Below are 20569 nucleotides of genomic sequence, written 5' to 3'. Positions count from 1 at the left end.
CCCAGGAGATCCCGTGAGAGGCCTTGCCAGCAGCACCCATGGCTCCCTCTGTCGGCCAAGCCGACCCACAGCTTGTTTGCACGCCAGGCCTGTGAGACCCTTCTCAGAGCTGATGGAGCTCCAGGGCAAGGTGTGAAGTGACACATTTCCCTTAGAGCACTGACTGCCCTCCAAACCAGGCTGCAAGAGCCTGAGAAGGGAGGGAGGGTCACCCTCAGAGCAGAGCACACCCAGCTCAGCACCGCCACCCAAGACACAAAATGAGGACCCGTGAGTTGTTTCCTAAAAACACACCTGAAGTTTTCATATTGTCACAGGAGATGAAGATAAAAAAGTACATCACCCAAATCTTAAGTAAAAGACACCAGGCAAATTAACTTAAAAAAAAAAAAAAACTCATTACATGGTCTCATTAGAATATCAAATACATAAGTGAAAGAAGGACATAATTCAGGAATCCATTGTGCACTGGGATTCTTTTAATTTTTACAGTATTTTAAGAGACAAATGGTTGTTCTTCTGAACTTTCTATGTCAATTAATTCCAGGAAGTCTGCACATGTTCTTATCAAGGTCAGCAACATCCATGTGAACTCGTGCATTGACTAGTGCCATCAGGCTTCAGGAGTCCTGCATTCTTTCCTGTGAAGCACTTGAGTTATTGACATATTTACAATGTTGGAGTCATTTCTTGCTGCCATGCTATATGCTTGGGTACACAAATAAAAATGTATTTGCCTGAATGTTTGCATAATTAAGAAGCAAAATATGCTACTGAATATTTAGGTAGTTAAATTATTTTACTCTAGGTAAGTAAATACTATCTGTTTTGCAAGTAAACATGAACATTCACTTCAGCATGTGCCATGCACTGCTTTGAAGGAGGACGAGGAACGTGGGCACTCATCAGCAGTGCCCTTTAGTGCAAGATGGTATGTCTGTTCTGTACTACTCCATGGCCTAGGGAATCTACAGAACCTGCACGTGGACCAGGCTGCAGGCTCCAGAGTTGGTATAGCACAGGACCTTTTATTCTGTCATGAAGCAAATGAACCACCCGGGAGACGCCTGTCTCAAGCCCCAGCTAGCCGGAGCTGCGCGTCGGCCCCAAACAACCCCTGCCTCAGCTGCTCTGAGAGGTCGAGGTTACGTGCACTCATCTGTTCCAACCCCACCACTTAGAGATGAACAGCATTTCAGGGTTTTTACTTTATTTTTGTTTGTATGTTTTTTGTATAAGGGAAACTTCACGAGAGTGAGAACACTGAAATGTTGACGTGCCGTTTTCAGAAAAGTGGCAACTAAGACAGTGGCTGCAGCTTCTTTCTAAGACAGTGGCCACAGCTTCCACCACCATGACCTGCTCTCCTGAGCGTCGGGTGATTTTGCTGAGATGCTGCTGTACACTGGGTTTCTGATTCTCAGTGATGCTGCTTTTCATGCGTTGTTCTGGGTAAGTCCAGGAGCAAGGCAAAGGTACCTTGGACCAACTTGGCTCAACATCAGGGACCTCTGCAGACCCAGAAATGCCAAGGTGTGGGAACTTGGGGGCAGGAGCTGGGGCGATGGCAAGCACACCTCCTTCTTTCAAGGCAGCTTTGGAAATGTCCACCTGGCACTTCCTACGTAACTGTGCGAGTTAACGGTGCTCAGGCTGGTGAAAAGTGCTGGTGGTCTTTCCAGAACCTACGCCTCCCATGTAGCTCCGAGAGAGCACAGCCCATGGTTGCCAACACACAGCACAGCCAGGGCTGGAGGCCCTCTGGGGTCCATGTTCACGCCCAGTCAAGGAGTCGGCTGCACAGGAAAGAAGAGAGTTGAGCAAATTATGCACGGCCCAGAGGAGCACACACCAGGGCTGCCCTCCAGACGCACACACACAGCTGTGAGGTACACGTTTCTTAAAAGTGTTTTAAGCATCCTCACAACCTCAGGAGCGGATCATCCGTGACCACTGGGCACCATTAACCACAGCCAGCAACGACCAACAGGAGAAAGAAAGGAAAATTTACGCCTGCGACTGTAAAATAAGAAATCCAAGGTGTACAAACATCCCAAATGGCACAGACAGCAAAGGGTAGGGCTCTGCCACATAGGTGAAGACCTCTCAGAACCACGTGACCACCATGTCACCGGCACCTGAGAAGCTGGCTTTCTCCCAAGGCTCTTCTGAGCCAAAGCTCTCAGAGCAGGAAAGGAGAGGAGAACCTTCAGAACGGGTGCCTGCAGTCTGCATGTTTGTTCCCGACTACTTATGTTTTAAACTCACCAATGAAGTCTAAAAAGCTCTCTTTATGTTATTGGAGAGCGGTTTAAAAGAACACAAATGGTAATAGATTTGACCTGATCAACAATTGTCTTCTGGACAGAGGGTCACAGCATACGGATAGTCTTGTAAAGACATGTGGGTCTCAGTTCTCTGAAGAGTGGACAGTGATCAGCAGCCCCCACTTTGCCCCAAAGACCCGCGTGCTCTCCAGGGGGCAGCAGAGGGGTTGGGCACTCCTCTTGGCCTGCTCGGGAACAGCAGGCAGTGCCCCTACTTCAGGCAGCTCCCCCGCAGTCCTGCAGATTGTGACACTCACTGAGATTACACAGATTATCGTGTGGCCTCCTTTCCAGTCTCACACTCGCCACATAATCAGGGCGAGTGATTATAGAGAAGGCCATGCCCAGAGGATCCTGTGGGGCATGTTTCACAATGCACATGACCGGGTTCACAGGTAGATGACACGAGCGCCCACCATCATCACTGAACATGCTACAGAGCTGAAGACACACCATGGAAACAGAGGACAGAGAGAGAAACAGGCCAAGTTTATTTTTTACAAAATATAGTCTGTAATTTCGGATACAAAGTACTCCAAGTAACCATACTTAGACGTATTCTAAATTATAATTCTAAGGTTTATCTTTTTTAAAGCTATCTCTGATAAATTTAAAATTTAGTATTTTACAGGTTTTAAATGTCTATATTGAATTTTTATGTTTCATATTAAAATTGTAACTGGGCATGAATATAATTCTAGACAGATTTCCAAAGTCCAGCCCTGTGTCAGCAGACAGCCTGAACTCATCAGGACCTTGTAACTTCCTTAAGATGAACTGCACTTTCTCTCTTTGCAGTGGTCCCAAACAGAGGCTCATGATTTGGGCCTTTCCCCAGTTTCCTCTGGTCCTGGGTGGCTCAGGCTTTTCTGACACCATTGTAAGGATGCACCGTGCTCTCCCAGGTAAGCTGTTGGATATGCTGCTGTCCAGTGCTCCCTGGACGGAGCCTGGCAGGAGCCACTGTGCCCTGCTGGATTTCCCCCATGCACCAGTCCCACTCAGTCCTAGCAACTGCCAGGCCAGCACTTTTTATCCTGGATCCCTAATTATATAAGTTGACAGAAGGTGACTCAAGAGTGTTTCGGAGTCACCTTCTGCCAGAATTCTGGAAAACGTCTTTTGCAAGATGAACTCATGCTCTGAGGCTGGCTGGGCCTGCACATGCCTGTGCTGTGCCTCGGGATGACAGGCAGAGGGCTGCTGGCACCACCAGCTGCAGGCCACCAACTGTGCAGGGGCCAGGCCATGTCTATTTCAGTTATGCACATCTGCATATCACTGATTTCTAAAGACAAGCAGTGCAGACTCAGGAGGGGCAGCTTGAGGAATATTTAAAAGTTCATGGCTACTTTTGCAAAGATCTTATTATAAAATTATTCAGACCATAAATTTCTGTATCTAAATGATGAGTGGAAATTTGTTGCCTGAGAATTCTCTAAAATGAGCAACAATTTAGTAGAGGCTTTCATTATCGAATAGCTCTTTATTTTAAACTCATTTGCTGTGTGAAGTGTTAAATAACAAACTCTTGGTCTGTTTCTTAAAAGAGCAAGCATCCATCTGCCATCATCTCGGAGACTTGGAAAATGCTTAGTCTTTCTTTCTTCAAAGAAAGAGCAGGGGACCTTGATTTCTGTCTAAATTAGTAAGAACAGTGCTCTAGCCAGTACTGACAGTATGCACAAAGATAAACACACACAAACAACAAAGTAAAGAGGCCCAGCAGCTGGAAGTGCTAACAATCTTCCTTACAGAAAGAGTCAGAACACCCTAACTCGTCTTTGCAACTTTACGAGACAGAGCACAGCAGTATTCTGCAGGCTACAGAGGTTTCTTCCCCTCCATTTGTACCATTTGTGGAAAATACAATACTTTTGATGTATTTTACATATGCATCTACAAACTCCAAAGGTCGAAGAATAAGAGCTCTGAGAGCACAGCTACTTCTGGCCACTTCTGTCACGCTGCGTGAGAGGCAAGCCTGGGCTCTCTAGGCACCTTCTAAAAGGCCCCCTGCACAGCCATCTAGCTGTCGGCCACTCCGTGGACATGGTCCCTGTGCACCTTGAGGTAGTCGTTCCTCGTAAACTTTTTGTGGCAGAACTGGCACTCTGCCAGAGGACGGTGGGGATTGTGGGTCATCTTGTGTCGAATCAGCATCTTCTTCAGGCTGAAAGCCAAGTCACAGACCTAGAAGAGACCCAGAGACACCAGTCACACCTTACTGAGAAGCCTCAACTGTCATTCTCACAATAGACTTTATGAAAATTCCTGCTATCCAGTATGCACTCACAGGAATTTAACACCTAACTAATGGACTAAGAAATTCATTACTGTCCCCAGGGATATTGCATTTACTCATGTCCAGTGGAGAGTGGTGACTTGAATCATGGTCTCTGACTGCCTCGTGGCTGCGTTTGTGCTGGGAACTTCCTGTGCCAAGGTGCAGGTCAAGATTGCCCAGTTGCTATGGTGATGCCCAGCCTGAGGAGGTCTGTAAAAAGGTACAGAGCTATATCAGCCTGGACCTTGAGCTCAGGCACAGCTCCCAGGGATAGAGAATTCTGAGCTTAACAAGATGATCCTAAAGTCTTGCCAGTGCTGCGTCCTTCAGATTGCCTGCTTTGCAGAAACTTTACCACAAATAACCTTTTGATAAAACCTATGTATTAAACGTGCTAAGCCAGCTCTGGATCACTGCTGCTCCATCAGAGGACACTGTCCCACTTGCTCCCAGCTTTCTCTCTTATGTGTTTGTCTTTTCTCAGTCCCCCATTGCCCCTTACTGGTTTCTGAATTAACAGCCACTGCAGAGCGGGTGTGGCAGCATCCTTTGTGCCATGACCACCCCATCGCACCAGCAGCTGGATTTAAACACTGCAGAGAGCAAGTCCCTGGTGAGGAGAGCTTCCTTACCATGGTGGAAGCCCAGGAAGCCTCCAGAGCACCAGGCCCTATGGTCTAGGTGGCGTTTCTCTGAATGGCCCAGCCTTGCCTCCCAATCGGCACCAGACGCCCTCTCTGGGTGCCCTTCTGGGAGGCCCCTCTTGTGAAGCCAGTGGTGAACTTCACAGGGGGTGTGGTGAGGGTGCTCAGCCCCTCCTCCGCTTCCTTCTTTCTTGTGATGCAGGCTTTGTTTGGGGAATGCACAGTGTGCTCCACATGAGCCCTGCATGGTGCCACCAGGTTCAGTGTGCACTGAGCAGCCTAACGATGAACTACATTAGCACAGAACACATGGAGCACTGTTGCCGAAGTTATAAAAGGAAACGAAATGGAATTCCCAGTGTGGAATCATTCACAAAAACCCCACTCACACAAGTGTCCTCGCAGTCCATCTGTTCTACACTGAAGCATGCTTACACACGCGAAAACAAAGAAATGCGGTGCCAGAGAAGAGCTGTGTGGCACTCTAGGAGAGCTGGCACTGGACAGCAAGGCTAGAAAGCACTGGAACAGTGAGTGTACACTGGGCAGGTGGGAGGGCAGCCACCAGATGCCATGTAGTGGAGTGGTGGGAGGTGCAGGAGCTTCAGGTCCCTGGCCCTCCAGGGAAGCCTGCCCTGAGCACCGAGCTTGAAGCAAAACCTGCCATCTGGTCTGGACCCTTGGGTCTGCTCACGTGACTTCTACACAGCACTGCCCACTGTTCCTTGAGCATCTCACCCTCTAGGCTTGGTGGCATGAGTGCAGGGTCTCTATGTTCTGCCACTCAGCATCCAGAGTGTAAGGCAAGGGCCACAGTGATGGCATTCATACATACTCGTGGAATGACCACTGGGGTCTTCTCGCTCGTCACTTACTAAGGAGGTCAGCACAGACAGACTATCCCTTTTAACTCTGCCTCCTTCCCCTGCAAAAGGATGACATGGTGGTTACCTCACAGGATTTTAAAATTAAATAAAATAAGCTATGCAAATTGGTGTTATGTTGTGAACACTATAAATGTCAGTGCCTTTTTTTCTTCCTTCTTCTCTAGCAAGGAGCAGCATCAATAGCTTGGACAGAATAGCCTGTGTCACCAGGAGGGAGCCAAAAGCCACTGCAGATGGGATTTGAAGGAGGGTGTAGCTGTTGAAAGAGGAGAAACACCTTGGAGTAGGCACATGGCTTTGCAACAGGTGACTCCCAGACCAGGCTCAGGAGAGGACGCATTCCTCCTGCAACAGCTGACCAGCATGAGTTCTGGGATCACAGTCAGACACAGACTATGCACCTTCACAGTCACTGGAGAACACAGCAAGGTGTCGCATTTGAGGCAGGGGAAGGAGGAGGGACCTGAAACATCGAGCATTGAGCACGGAGACTACAAGACACAGGAACTGTGATGGCAGGGAGGGAGTCAGACCCTGTGGAAGGACTGAGATTAGCAGAAAGGGCAGCCTCCAATAGGTCCTGCACTGGAGACCCATGCTTCCCAGAGTCACACCCCACACAAACACGTGTCCAAAGGGAGGACAGGATGTACGGGAGGCCCTGGGGAGTGGTCACTGCTGAGCAGAGTCCTCCAGGTCCTGGAGGGTCAGAGGCCTCCCAGAACCAGGCATGCCACCTGGTACCTCTAGTTAAGGCGTCATCCACAGGGCGCTGATGCAGGCTCATGCACAAAGGACAAACACGAGCCACAGTTAATGGGGGTGCTCACTTGGATACAATCAGAAGGGACTGTCTTCCGGCTGCCAAAGAAGAATCATACTTTCAAAAAGGTTTAGAGGCAAGAGAAAGCAGAGGGAAGAAATGGGTATTATGATCAATGTGATTTTATATATAAGACGGAAATAAAGAGTATAACTGCATCAGTACAAATAATCATGAAGAGAAATATCAAGAGATTGACAAAATTAGCCAGCTGACATCAGCTAGAAATGGGATTGTCTTATTGTTCTCATTTGTTTCCATATTTTCCCACTTTTCTGATATTAAAAAGTAGTCTTTTATAATAAAAAAGCAAATATTATTTTGGAGTGCAGAACACAGCCAGCTGAGGGCGGGCTTCATGTGACCACCTGGAAGACAGACTTGTTATGAGCAGGAAAATACCCAAAGTCTATGAAATAATTTTGAACAAATTAAGAAAGTATCTGTGAAAAGTATTTCCAAGTGACATAAACGTGTTCATAAGTATATCTTAACTCGCCATCATGAGGAAGACAGGAAAGCTATCTGCCATGTCCTCTTTCTCTGGCCCTTCTCCAAACCCAGGGTCAAAGTGAACAAGTGAGGACAACTTCTGATCTCAGAGGCTTTCTTTTGAAATCCGATGCAGAGTGCTTTCCTTCCACTCCTGAGGGGCCTGGCACCTCCAGCTCCACCTGCACCTGCTCCTGCTCCTGGGCCGGCTACCCCCTCTCCCGGTGCCCCTCCTACCTGAGCCTCCCTCTGTCTCACCCACTGCCCAGTTGCTCTTCCTGGAGCTGACTCCTCAGTTTCCTAAGGAACTGAGTTGCTTTCACAGAGGGTTCTTTCCTAACCACTCTTTTGTAGCCCAAGTTCTTTCCCTTCTCTTTTCCAGTCTTTATGAGATTGTAGTGAGACATTCATTCAGATTTACTTGTTGAATGTTGTGCTCCACAAGGGCCTGAGTGCTGCGGGCCAAGACCACTGCCCACTCTGTCTTCCCAATGCACGCTACTGCTCTCATGGTGGCTGGGAGCCAACTGCCAACTCCTCAGATGTAGCACTTTTGGGGCTCACAGAGCATCTGTCTTTTCTGTAGATGTTCATGCTGTCATCCCTGGCTACAGGAGGAAACGAGGCACAGGAGAAGAACCAGACTCCCAGGTCCCCAGAACCAGGATGTGACTTCCAGGATAAGAATGCAGGATGTTGGGGCTATGTCTCGCCTCTCCCTGTCCCCGGGCCATATGTGATGCAGGCTATTGCTTCACCAAGACACGTGGAACCACACTCTCCCTACCCACCATTTAAAAACAGAGATGACTCTGACAATATAGAGAAGGTCTGGGAGAGCTGGGTGCAGCAGCATGATGGGAGGCAGGCCCCTGAAGGTACATTCACACCTTGGCCATGGGTGCAGGGAATGGAAGGAGGCCAAGCAAGTCGCTGCAGCTGCCAGTCATGGCATGAATTAAGGCACCCTCCAAGTCCACATAGGAGATAGGGGTGCAGCCCAGCAGAGGGCAGGATGAGAGCCAGGTAGGGAGCACCTGAGGCCACACTTGTGAAGGTACCTGGACACTAGAAGCTTTGCCTTCAGTAGCTTCAATGTGGTATTAGGCCCCCAAGGACACTCTGAAAAAATCAGCCACATGCAAGGACGTTTACACATGCTGAGAACAGAGAGAACAAGATGCACAGTGACACTTCCTTTTCTCCTTTCGACTGTAGCTCTTATCCAACCCTGACCCACTCTGACCTTATACTGACTTACGTGCCACAGAATGAAAACCCTCCAAACCTCCAGTTATGCTCTAGACTGTTTTAAAGTAAACAAGATTTTTCACAGAAAGTAGCTGGAGAGATGGGAATTGGAACCCTATTGGAACATCTTCAGCTAACAGATACTTAATCCCACACAATGAGCCCACCGCTTTGGTTGAGAACAAAATGACAGAGAACACACTTCTTGACCTCGTGACTACAGTCTAAGGAGCAGGGCCATGACCATGCGGTCAGGAGAGGCATGGGGGCCAGTGGGATCAGTGCCTGGACTGAGGAGGCCCAGCTCTAAGGAAGAGGCAGCCAAGACTGGATCTGGAGGGAGGTCATGAGTGTCAGATTCTGGGTGGGCGGGCTGTGACGGGGAGGGGAGAGAGGAAACGCAGAGAGGCTGAGGATGTTAACATATGGCCTATCACACCCGAGGGTTAGAGAATCAACTTGCTGGAAACAACCCATGGAGAACTTGGAGACCAAAGAAGAACATGGAAGGACATCCTGTTAGGGGTAGGAATTCATCAAAGGGTTCAAGTGGAGACTGAATTGGAATATCATTTAGTCTGCAAATGAGAGCATGAGATGGGAGTCAGGGAGGCCAATGACTTGCACTGAACTAAGACATGGCTACTTATCAGCTTCTTGCATGGCAGACACTGTTCTAGGTTTGAGGACACAGGCAAGTTTGAGATGAGCGTTATGAGCAAAGACAGGAGAGTGGTCTGTTGAGCAGCCTCTGCAATGCTCCAGGCGGCTACAGTGCAGCTGTGGAGCTGTGACACCACTCAGACTCCAACTCACCTAAGAACACTGCCCGTCAATATAATGTTGGACTGGGTGTTGGGTGAGAGAAAAAGAGGATTGAGGGTGGCAAATGGAATTTAGAGGTGGCCTTTGGTTGGAGAAATACCTAGAAGCAGTACTGACGGAAGAAATTAAAATATGACAAAGAACAATATTTCAGGCAAGTCGCTAAGAGGATTTTATCCTAGAGTTTGTCAGAAGCAATCATTGAGAAGCACATGGTTGAGCTTACATTAGGCCATGACTACCAACCCTAGAGAAGTAAAAATGATTATAAGAAGGTATTTTAAATAACTGCACATAAACAAGTTGGGTAACCTAGGTAAAACACACAAGTTCCTTGAAACACATAAATTACCAAAACTGACACGAGATGAAATGAAAAGTCTCAACAGACCTATAACAAATAGAGACTGAGTCAAATTAAAACATCCCAGCAAAGAGAAATCCCAGACTTTAAGTGCTTGACTTCTACCAGACATTTAAAGAAGAATATCAATCTTTCAGAAAGAGGGGGAGGAGGGAAAGGAGAAGAATCTCAGAGAAGGAGAACACTACCTAACTCATTCTGTGAGGGAGCATGACCCTGATGCCAAAGCCAGACAAAGAGAGTGAACAACAGAACAAGATCCTTTATGAATCTAGAGGCAAAAATTCTCAAACAAAACCCAAGCTATGTCTAACAGCCTCTTAAAAGGATCCTAAACCACAACCAAGTGGAATTCATCCCAGGGCTACAGAAGTGGTTCAAAAAGAAAAACAAGTACATTATATCAATGGAGCAAAGGAAAAAATGAACACGTCAATTTCGATAGATGCAGGAAGGGCATTTGACAAAATCCAGCACTTTTTCTTCTGTTTGAAAACAAAAAACCATTCAGAAAACTAAGAGAGATGGAAACATCCCCCACATAACAACGGGCATTTGTGAAACTTATAGCTAAGACCATATTCAATGGTGAAAGAGTGAAAAATCCAGATCCCTGCCTTATGCCATATGTAAACATTAACTCAAGATGGACCAAAGACCTACATCTAAGACTCAACATGATAAAACTTAGAGGAAAAAAAAATGAACAGAAGGGTGAAAAACTTCATAACTTTTGACTTGGGAATGGATTCATACATCAAAAGTATTATTACATAAAGAAAAATGTATAACTTGGACAATATATTATTGTGAGGATATTATCAAGGAAACATATTATTGTCAAGAATATTATCAGGAAAGTAAAAAGAAAACCTATACGATGGGAGAAAATGATTGCATTTCATATATCTGATAAGGGTCCAGAATCCAAAATGTATTAAAACAAACTCTTAGAAGTCGACAACAACCAAAATAAGCAATTCAGTTTTTCAACGGCAAGGACTAGACAGACGTTTCTCCAGAGAGGACACACAAATGTGTGTCGAACAGCACATGTCAGAAGCTTAGCACCGCTAGTCCTGAGGAGTGTAAATAATGACCACACCCAGAACTTAAAAAGAAAACAAACAAAAAAGCAACTAATCAAAGAGCAAAACCCAGAAATGCAAGTGTGGGCAGGCAGTGGAACAGGGAGCCTCCTGCACACGTGTGGATATGAACAGTTCAGCTCTGTGGGAGAAGCATGGCGGCTCCCCAGACAGCAAGAGAACCACCCTGAGACTCCCAGTTCCACCCTGGAGAGGGGTGTGTCCCCAAGAACTGAAAATGCACTATCCACAACAGTCCAGAGGCAGACACAGCCCATGTGCCCGTCCATGGCAGGAGGACAAACACAGTGGGACACCATCTAGCCAGGGGAAGGGACAACCCACTGACACAGCCACAAGGGGAACTCGCAACACCTGGTGAGTGGGAGAAGCCAGTGCGCACACACACACTGCGTGAACTCACGTTAACAGTCCTGAATGGGAAAACCCATAAGGTGAAATCAGACTGGAGGCTGCCTGGCGGGGGGCTGGGGAGTAATGGTCCCTGTGCATACAGCTCTGTTCTGCTGCTATGACAATGTCTTGGAACCAGAGATGGTTCTCAATGCTATCACTGAACTGACAGCCCTGGAATTCTTCCTTATGAAACTCATGTGTTACAGGGACTTCAACTCCACAACTGCAGCCACACGCCCCTTGGCAGGGCTGCAGGCTGGGTGGGCACACCCAGCATGGGATCAGAAGCGTGAGGGAGTGCCATGCACAGCCAGAAGCATGGGAGCTGCCTAGAAGAGAGGAACTGGTGTCCTTGGGAAGCAGGGCTGCCAGGTGGCAGTTAGGAGGACAGCTGTGGGAGCATCAGCAGCCCATGCTCTGCTGAGCAGGCACAGTCCAGGGAAGCTGAGCAGGTTCTCAGAAACGTGGACCTTCACTCAACAGACCAGTCGGGCTGCAGATGAGGGCTGGAGAGCTTGGCACTCAGAGGAGTCAACAGACAGAAGGAGACAAGAAGAAATTATAGCATGAAAAACAACACTGCACTTTTAGATGCTCGGCAAACGTATTCCACGTAGACAGATAAAAGATGGCAGTGTGTGATGGAGGGAAGATGTCCACGCACCATCAGGATCTAATTCCAGGTCCATGTCTGTCAGCGCTGCTGTGTGATTATGTCACTCAAATGGGTGGTGCCTTTCATGCTCCCAAGAAAAGCAGCAATGAGTGGAGCTATGGAAATGCCTAGGCCAGGACCGCAGCTCCAATGCACAACAGAACCCTCTGCATGTGCTTCCTTCTCCTAGGCAGCCTTCTGCCGACTGGGGAGAGAGGACCCCGGCCCAACCATAGCACCAAAGCTTCCTGAGGACAAGTACAGTGTCTTGCGTCCATACCCGTCCTCTCAGGGCTGCTCACTGCAGACTGTGCCCCCTGGCTCCCCAGTTCTTCAAATTTACAGGGAATCCATGTCGCGTTAGCCCATGTCAAAACTCTGAGATTTCTTCCTAAAATTGAGCTACACTAATTCTCTTTTTGACATTTGTCAAAAGTAAGCATCCTCTTGCTTTCCTTAACACCAGTGCCAGCTCTGTCAATTGTCAACTTCTTGAGACATACATCACTGGCTAAGAAGCCTCTCTGTCACAACTTAATCAATGCTCAGATACTGAGAACGGTAGTCTTTTTTCCTTTCAAAATCATGTAAACTGCTATGTTAATGATTCCATTTCAATGAATCATAATTTGGTCAGAAGCAGAAACTATAGACAGCATTATTTAACACAGAGGCTTCATATGTATTTTAGAAATTCACCATTTGGATTTAACAAAGTAAATAATACCCATGATCAACCAGATCTTTGGTTTAATGTTAGTAAGCGGTCAAAGAGGTGGCAGGCACTTGAATGGCACTCTGGAAGGAAGATCCAAAGGAAGAGCAGCGTTTACTTGCTGCTAGGAAGCCACAGGGAACCGTGGCGAGACAAGGGCCATGTGTGACCACAGGGGTCACCCCACCCAAAGCCACAGGCCATGCTGCATGGCAGGCAGAGGGGTGATACCAACAGGCTGTGGGGTACGTGGCTCCTGCCTTGCAGGAGACGGGGAAGGGGAGCCACTCACGTCACACTGGAAAGGCTTCTCTCCCGTGTGTGTCCTCTTGTGCTCCTCCAAGCCTCGCTTCTGGCTGAAGGCTTTGCTGCACTCTGAGCACTTGTAGGGCTTCTCCTGTGGGGAGACCAGAGGGTCAGGGAGGTGCAGTCACCAGGGTTGGGGGTAGTACCCCAACTGAAATGTCCCCAGCAGCACGGCATATCCTGTCCTGGCAGGACTGGGGGTGGCCTTTGTGATCCAACTCCTTTGCCTCACTCCAGCTACTCCTTTTGGCCTAGGATGCTGTAAGACGCACTGGGGTCCTGAGAAGACAGCACGAGGAGATTCCGATCTAGGTGCTGAAGTACCAGCTCAAAGGTGTTCCTGAACCCAATTTGGTAAGTTTATAAAGATACAACTCAACTTTAGTTCGCATATTCTAATTTCTGTTACCCGACATTTTTTTCCTAATAAGATATTCTTTTTTTAACCTAAATTACTTTTAAAAGTGAAGTATTTAAAAAATTGTTGAATACAGATTCTTAAGGAAAACATATATCTCAAAAGGAAGAGAAAAAGAAATGTCCAAATTCCTTAACCATCTTTGATCCTGGGAACTTGATTATATGATCATCTTTTCAGTCTGAACTGGAACTAAAATAAATGACATTGTTCTCTTTAAATGGCTGGCAGGTTGCTACTCAGTGCATAGTAAAAATGTTATTTTAGATTTAAGGACACTTACTGTTTTTGTTTTTTCAATTATACCTTCAAAATACTGTCATAAGTACTTTTTTGAATTGAGGCTAGCATAAATATATGCTTTTCATTTCCTCTTATATTAAAACATTATATTTACATTATTATAAGTTTTTTCAGACCAGAAAACAGCACATAAGTAGCAAGGCAGACCCCTGTGCCCCACCAGCAAACAGATAGGCTGTTGGGGCCCCAACCCTTCCTGAGAACCTCCCCCTCCAGGGCCATGGGACCACCCCCCTGGTGTGTGGACCGTTCGCCTGTCTCTGTACTTTACCACTTGGGTATGATGAGTTCCTAAGCAAGATAGCCTATTATTTTGCCTTTTTAAAGTATAGAAAGAATTCATGCTATATTTTTTGTGTGTACTTTTGAATCAAATTTCATTTTCTTCTCAAAATATCTTTATGAGCTCCCAGTCCTCACTTTAATTTTCTGAACAATATATTGCCCCAACTCATTTTTCATGCCGGGTGGTATCACGTTCAATGGCTATATCTCAATTCACTTACTCTCCACTGATGGACAGTTAAATCTTTCCCACATTTCCCTCTTGCAAACAATGTTGTGTGAATGATCTTGCACACGTGCGTACTGTGGGTGAGGGCATTTTTCCAAGGGGAGAGTGTTGGATGGGACCCCAACACTTCTGGGAACAGCAGATAGCACTACAGAGTTCATGAGCCATCCTCCACTCCGACTTCCAGTGTGTGCTTGTGGGTCTTCTTATGCTACATGTCCTTGGTACTTGAGTGTACAAAATTCAATGATTCAGTTGTCCCCAACTTATCATGGGCCCTGGTCGGACAAGCTGCACATGCATCTGACATGCCTCGCTCGACCAACACCTAGGCTGCTGGGAGCTGGGCTCCCTGCTGCTGTGCACCACACTGAAAGAGCCCCCCACCCACTGCAAATCCTAAACCCAGAAGATCAGAATCCAATTCCCAACACAGTCTCCACTGAGGCAGGCCATTTGGGTGCCACTGCTAAGCTGGACCTTCACAAGGTCAGGGCTGTCTGTGCTGTCCTCATGGAAAGCAGGACCTCCTGTGTCTGAAGTCATCTTTGTCTGGAATCACCCTCTTCACCTCTAGATCCATGTCGTTGTAATATGTAAAGTTAGCATTTGCCTGTTGCCTGGGACAGACATTCTTTCCCTTTCCAGCAGTTGGTATCCTCACGCATAAGAAGTGACTCTTGCAAACAGCATAAGAATTTTTCAATCCAAGTTTTTGTGATCCAAAGGTCAAAGTTTTAAGAAGGCACGTTTTGTGACTACAGATATACATGAACGTACCTCTAACACTAACTTTCTGCCCTGCTTTTATCCTATTTATTTTCTAGGTTTCCCCCATGTATGTTCTTAAATGTTTTGGATTGACCCTTTTACCCTGCATGGGTTCAGAGACTATCAACTCTGTTTCCATCCTTTGCATGGCTGTCCTTGGTTTTTACTGTGTATGTTTGACACCATCTAAAGTTTACCTGCTTTCCTGCCTGCTGAAAAATACCATGGTACAGGATGACCCTAGCTTAGGTGTCAGTGTGCAGCAGTATTTATGCATTTCCGCGTTTTTTTTTATTTTATTTTTTTAATTGGTTGTTCACAACATTACAAAGCTCTTGACATATCATATTTCATACATTAGATTGAAGTGGGTTATGAACTCCCAATTTTACCCCAAATGCAGATTGCAGAATCACGTCGGTTACACATCCACATTTTTACATACTGCCATATTAGTGACTGTTGTATTCTGCTACCTTTCCTATCCCCTACTATCCCCCCTCCCCTTCCCTCACATCTTCTCTCTCTACCCCATCTACTGTAATTCATTTCTCTCCTTGTTAATTTTCCCATTCCCCTCACAACCTCTTATATGTAATTTTGTATAGCAATGAGGGTCTCCCTTCATTTCCATGCAATTTCCCTTTTCTCTCTCTTTCGCTCCCATCTCATGTCTCTGTTTAAAGTTAATCTTTTCTTCCAAAATTAGACAACAAGATAACAAATAACCCAATCAACAAATGGGCCAAGGACCTGAACAGACACTTCTCAGAGGAGGATATACAATCAATCAACAAGTACATGAAAAAATGCTCTCCATCTCTAGCAGTCAGAGAAATGCAAATCAAAACCACCCTAAGATACCATCTCACTCCAGTAAGATTGGCAGCCACTATGAAGTCAAACAACAACAAGTGCTGGCGAGGATGTGGAAAAAAGGGTACACTTGTACATTGTTGGTGGGACTGCAAATTGGTGCGGCCAATTTGGAAAGCAGTATGGAGATTCCTGGGAAAGCTGGGAATGGAACCACCATTTGACCCTGCTATTGCCCTTCTTGGACTATTCCCTGAAGACCTTAAAAGAGCATGCTACAGGGATACTGCCACATCGATGTTCATAGCAGCACAATTCACAATAGCTAGACTGTGGAACCAACCCAGATGCCCTTCAATAGATGAATGGATAAAAAAAATGTGGCATCTATACACAATGGAGTACTACGCAGCAATAAAAAATGACAAAATCATAGAATTTGCAGGGAAATGGATGGCACTAGAGCAGATTATGCTTAGTGAAGCTAGCCAATCCCTAAAAAACAAATACCAAATGTCTTCTTTGATATAATGAGAGCAACTAAGAACAGAACAGGGAGGAAGAGCATTTCCGCGTTTTTCATGCAGGTCTTAGTTCAGGCTGCATTACTACAGATGGGTGCTCAAATCAACAGAAAATGACTCCTCGCAGTTCTGGAGGTTAAGTCCATAGTCAGGTTGCTAGGACGGCTAGGTTCCAGTGAGGCCCTTTGGGGGCTGCAGGCTGCCTGTCCTGGCTTGGTGGAGGGAGAGACCTTGGTCCCACTCACGAGGCTCCACCCCCTGGTGTCCTCACTCCCAAAGGCCGGCTCAGGCCAAGGTCTTCTTGCCCAAGAGATGATCTTGTTTTACGTCTTCAGTGAGGTCTAGGGACACACACATCTGTTTACTAGTTTTCCTGCTTTCTTATGTATCTGACTTACAAAGACCTGTTAGTGGTCAATTTTGGTTTTATTTGAAAGCAACTGTTTCTCATTTGCTATTGAATGAAAAACCAAGGACAGCCACACAAAGGACGGAAACAGGGTTGTTAGTCTCTGAACCCGTGCAGGGTAAAATGGTTGATCTAAAACATTTAAGAACATACGTGGGGGACACTTAGAAAACAAAAATAGATAAATAAATAAATAAAAGCAGGGCAGAAAATTTGAATGAAAGCCAACACCTCTGATTAGATATAGACTAGACTCATTCTATTCTTTGTCTCTTGATTCCTCTTTTCCACTTCCAGGTCTTTGTGTTGCACTTTATGATATTTGTTCACAATCAGTTGACCGATTCTCTTCCCAGCTGTTAATAACCTGTGGTTTAACAGGACCATTTGAGCTTTTCAATGCTGTTACCGTATTTTTCATTTCTAAAGGTTTCACTTGTTTCTTTTCCAATTCTATTTAATCTTTAGATACAACATGACCTTTTTACTCATGTAACTCACATTTATTTTAAAATGTTCTAGACGTTTGCCAGTTTTCTTCACCTGAAATGTCATATCTAAATTTAAGGCCATCTAGTTCTGCTCCCCGTGGTTTCCCCTCCTCCTGCTCTGGCTCCTGTTTCTGTGGTTCTGGAATCATGAGCTCATGCTTGGTGGTCTTTATCTGCTGGACTCCTGTGACCTGCCCCGAGGTGGAAGGTTAGCCCCACAGACTGCACGTGTGTGTGTTCCTGCCTTGCACTCTAGGAAGCTGCCAATCAAAGGCTGTGTCAGGTGTACCTCCTGCCTGAGACTCTTGTGGCTGGGCAAGTATGTTAGAAAGGTCTGTGGTTACAAACAAGGAGAACGCTCTCCCAGCCAGCAGTTACTCCCAGCCAGTTAAAAGCACCCACTATTGCCAAAGGTGGATAGTTACTAGTCCCTGGGATCACCTTGCGCACAGTCCTTTGAGGGTCTCAGCACTGTGGTGGAAGGAGATTCCACACTGTCCCATGACCTGAGCTCAATGCTCCATCTTTCCCTGACTCCTTCAACCACTAGGTCTCAGGAAGACCTGCCCTGGCCACACCTGCTGGCCCACCTCCTCACTTCTGCTTCTCTCTGGCGCCCAGCTGCACGTTGGCTGGCTGGGACCTAGGGACACGGTCACGCCCTTACAAGCTCGGATGTCAGCTGTTGGCCTTACTTCACCCAGCATCTCTGGAGGCTCCACAGAGGGCCTTTTCTCCAGGATATGGAGCATCTGCCAGGTGGCCAGAAATGGAAGTGTGTGTACTTTTAAAGATGTAAAAGGACACTTTGAATGAGTGTCACAGTTGTTAGGAGAACACTCTTCTTCACAGCTCAGCAATCGATGTCATCAGTGCTTCTCCTGCCAGTCTGAATAAACAACCTCTCTTCCCTTATCGCATTACCTTTGCACTGATTATTTCTTCGAATTCTTCAAAGCGTTTTAAAAACATTAAAAGGAAAATGTAGTTCTAAGAATTTAGAGTAGAAATGACTTGGAGTTTGTGAGACTGCTCATTAAGGTCCTTTTAACGGCCATGTGATTTAGTGAAACATGTATTTTAAAACACATAGACACTAATATGAAGTACATAAGAAGAAAAGCTCTTCTTCCTACAGTTTGCAAGACTGAACGTTCTGAAGACGTGCACCCTAGGGCAGCTGCTGGGCAAAGAGCAACCTGACAGGACCAGCCCTGAAAGGGCGAATGTGAGCGCAGCTCCAGGATGAGAAGCCAGAGCAGCAAGACTGAGCGGCCAGGTCAGGGTGGCTCCTCTCAGTGATGCTGCCCAGCTGCACCCCAGACAGGTCTCACACTCTAGCTCCCTGCGGGCTGCAGAGGTGCCCGGTGAGAGGCAGAGAGTCAGCAGAAGGCGCTCACAGCCCTCGATGTACTGGGCACTGGCGTATCTGAACAGCAGAGCTACCCACAGGATGGCCTCAGTGACAGGCTACCGGCAGTCACAGGTCACTGCACTTACATTTTCCTCGCCTACCTTCTCTTTAAAAGACTCCATGGGTAGACCACCATCAATGTGTGTCTACTTGTGTTCTTGTGGGAAAACGGGGTGAAATTCACGCTTCTCCAGTTCCTGCAGTTTGAGAACCGCAGGCTGACCAGGGCCAGGGAGGAAGCAGGTCTCAACCCACCTGGCCTCCCTCCTCTCCACCCAGAACCACTGGAATCCATGAGTCCCTAGTTTTGCTCCAAGAGGTATTTGTGGTCAGCTTTCCACACCAGTCTAGAAAGAAAGGCTGTCCTCAGACCAGGGAGTCCTGTGGAAGGCAGCCGGGTGTGCCTTCGAATGTCTGTCCCTTCGCAGTCCCTCGACTCACAGGAAGCTGAGATTCTTTCTGAACATCTCACAAGAAGGAATGCAGTCCTAAGAGATCCTGGTCACACTGTCCACAAGGCTCCTTGGAAAGGCCTCTCATGCCCACCTCTGAAAGGAATTCCAGCTCATGCGAGTGGCATTCAAAGCAAGTGCTGCAGAGTCCTGCCCCAGGAAGCTGCCCTGAACTGGCAGAGCAGAGCAGCTGCAGGTCACTCACCAAAAGCTGAGCAATGTACGGACGGGATGGGGGAGGTAAGTGCGCTCTTCCTTAGAAAGGAAACCCTCACCCTCTTCTCACTCGGCCTGCTCGCGGCCCTGTGCGCCCGTCGGGAACACAGGCAGCCTAGAAGCACAGCGGAGGGAGAGCGAGAGGGAAGGCCGAGTGGTGCAGGGTACCACCCAGGGAGACGCCACTCACGCCTGGCCCCTTCCTCGGGGCCTGTGAGAACACCACTGTCTGGCGCGTCCCTGAGTCTCCTCAGCCCAACTCCAGTGCGGCAGGGCCCGGGCACGTGTGCAGGGTGAGAGAGGACTGGGACTCTGGTTGCCCGGGCTCGCTGAGGACCTTGTAATTCGTGAAGTACTTGTGCGCCGCTGACACAGCAATGGACCGCATGACAGAAAGCTCAGGGAGCAAGGCAGGCTCTGACACCTTCCTACAAAGCTGACAGCAGAGCTGAGGCCGAGCTTCGCTGCCCTCAAGGGCACACTGGACGACTCACAGGCCCACGTGCAGGGGCACAATGCCGCTGGAGAACTACTGCTACACGGGGCAAGTGTCCCCCAAAGGCCTATGAGGTGAAGGCCTAGTCCCCAACCTGTGGCACTCCTGGGAGGCAGTGGGGCCTGGAGGGAGAAAGCGAGGGCACTGGAAGGGGACTGGGACCCTGGCCTTTTCCTCTTCCTGTCCTCCCATGGTGCACTCATTCACCACAGTCTAAAAGCAAAGGGCCAAACCCCTGATGCCGTGAGCCAAACACGCCTCTTCCTTACAGGTGGATTGGGTGGATCGGCTCAGGTGCTTGTACAGTTCCACACAGCTAGCTGGTACCATGTGGCATGTCTGGGTACCACTGTTTCCCAGCCCCCCAGCCCCCCGCACACTGACCACCACACACCACATCAGTCTCATCCTAAGCCCAGTACTTCTCTTCCTCTACCTGGCTCTAGTACAAACCCTTTAACAGGAGCACAAACCTGCTTCAATAGGCATTATGAAATGATCTCTAACACTTTCAGAGCAGAATACGTGGCATAAATTATACCTTTCAACTCGTGAGCTGGATTAACTAGACAATGATATGGCTCATGATTAATGCTGTTTCTGAATGATCACGCAGCTTAACTGACAAGGGCTTCTCCTTTGTCACTGTAACTGGGAATCACTG

At 47.4% G+C, this 20569-nt stretch overlaps 1 protein-coding gene across 1 annotated transcript in view; it reads right to left on the bottom strand.

Moving 5' to 3' along the window:
* Positions 1 to 2794: 2794 nt before the first annotated feature.
* PRDM5 (PR/SET domain 5) overlaps positions 2795 to 20569 on the bottom strand; it is a 137955-nt gene continuing 120180 nt past the window's right edge. Inside the window, exons 14-15 of the mRNA XM_081304142.1 lie at positions 13068 to 13172; positions 2795 to 4520 (exon numbers count right to left, since the gene is read on the bottom strand). Coding sequence (XP_081160268.1) covers positions 4356 to 4520; positions 13068 to 13172 — 270 coding nt within the window. The 3' untranslated portion in view covers positions 2795 to 4355. The remainder of the gene's footprint in view (positions 4521 to 13067; positions 13173 to 20569) is intronic.

This window comes from Spermophilus citellus (genome assembly GCF_964194105.1).
Source record: "Spermophilus citellus genome assembly, chromosome: 8".
NCBI lineage: Eukaryota > Metazoa > Chordata > Mammalia > Rodentia > Sciuridae > Spermophilus > Spermophilus citellus.
This window is presented reverse-complemented; position numbering and strand designations above follow the sequence as displayed.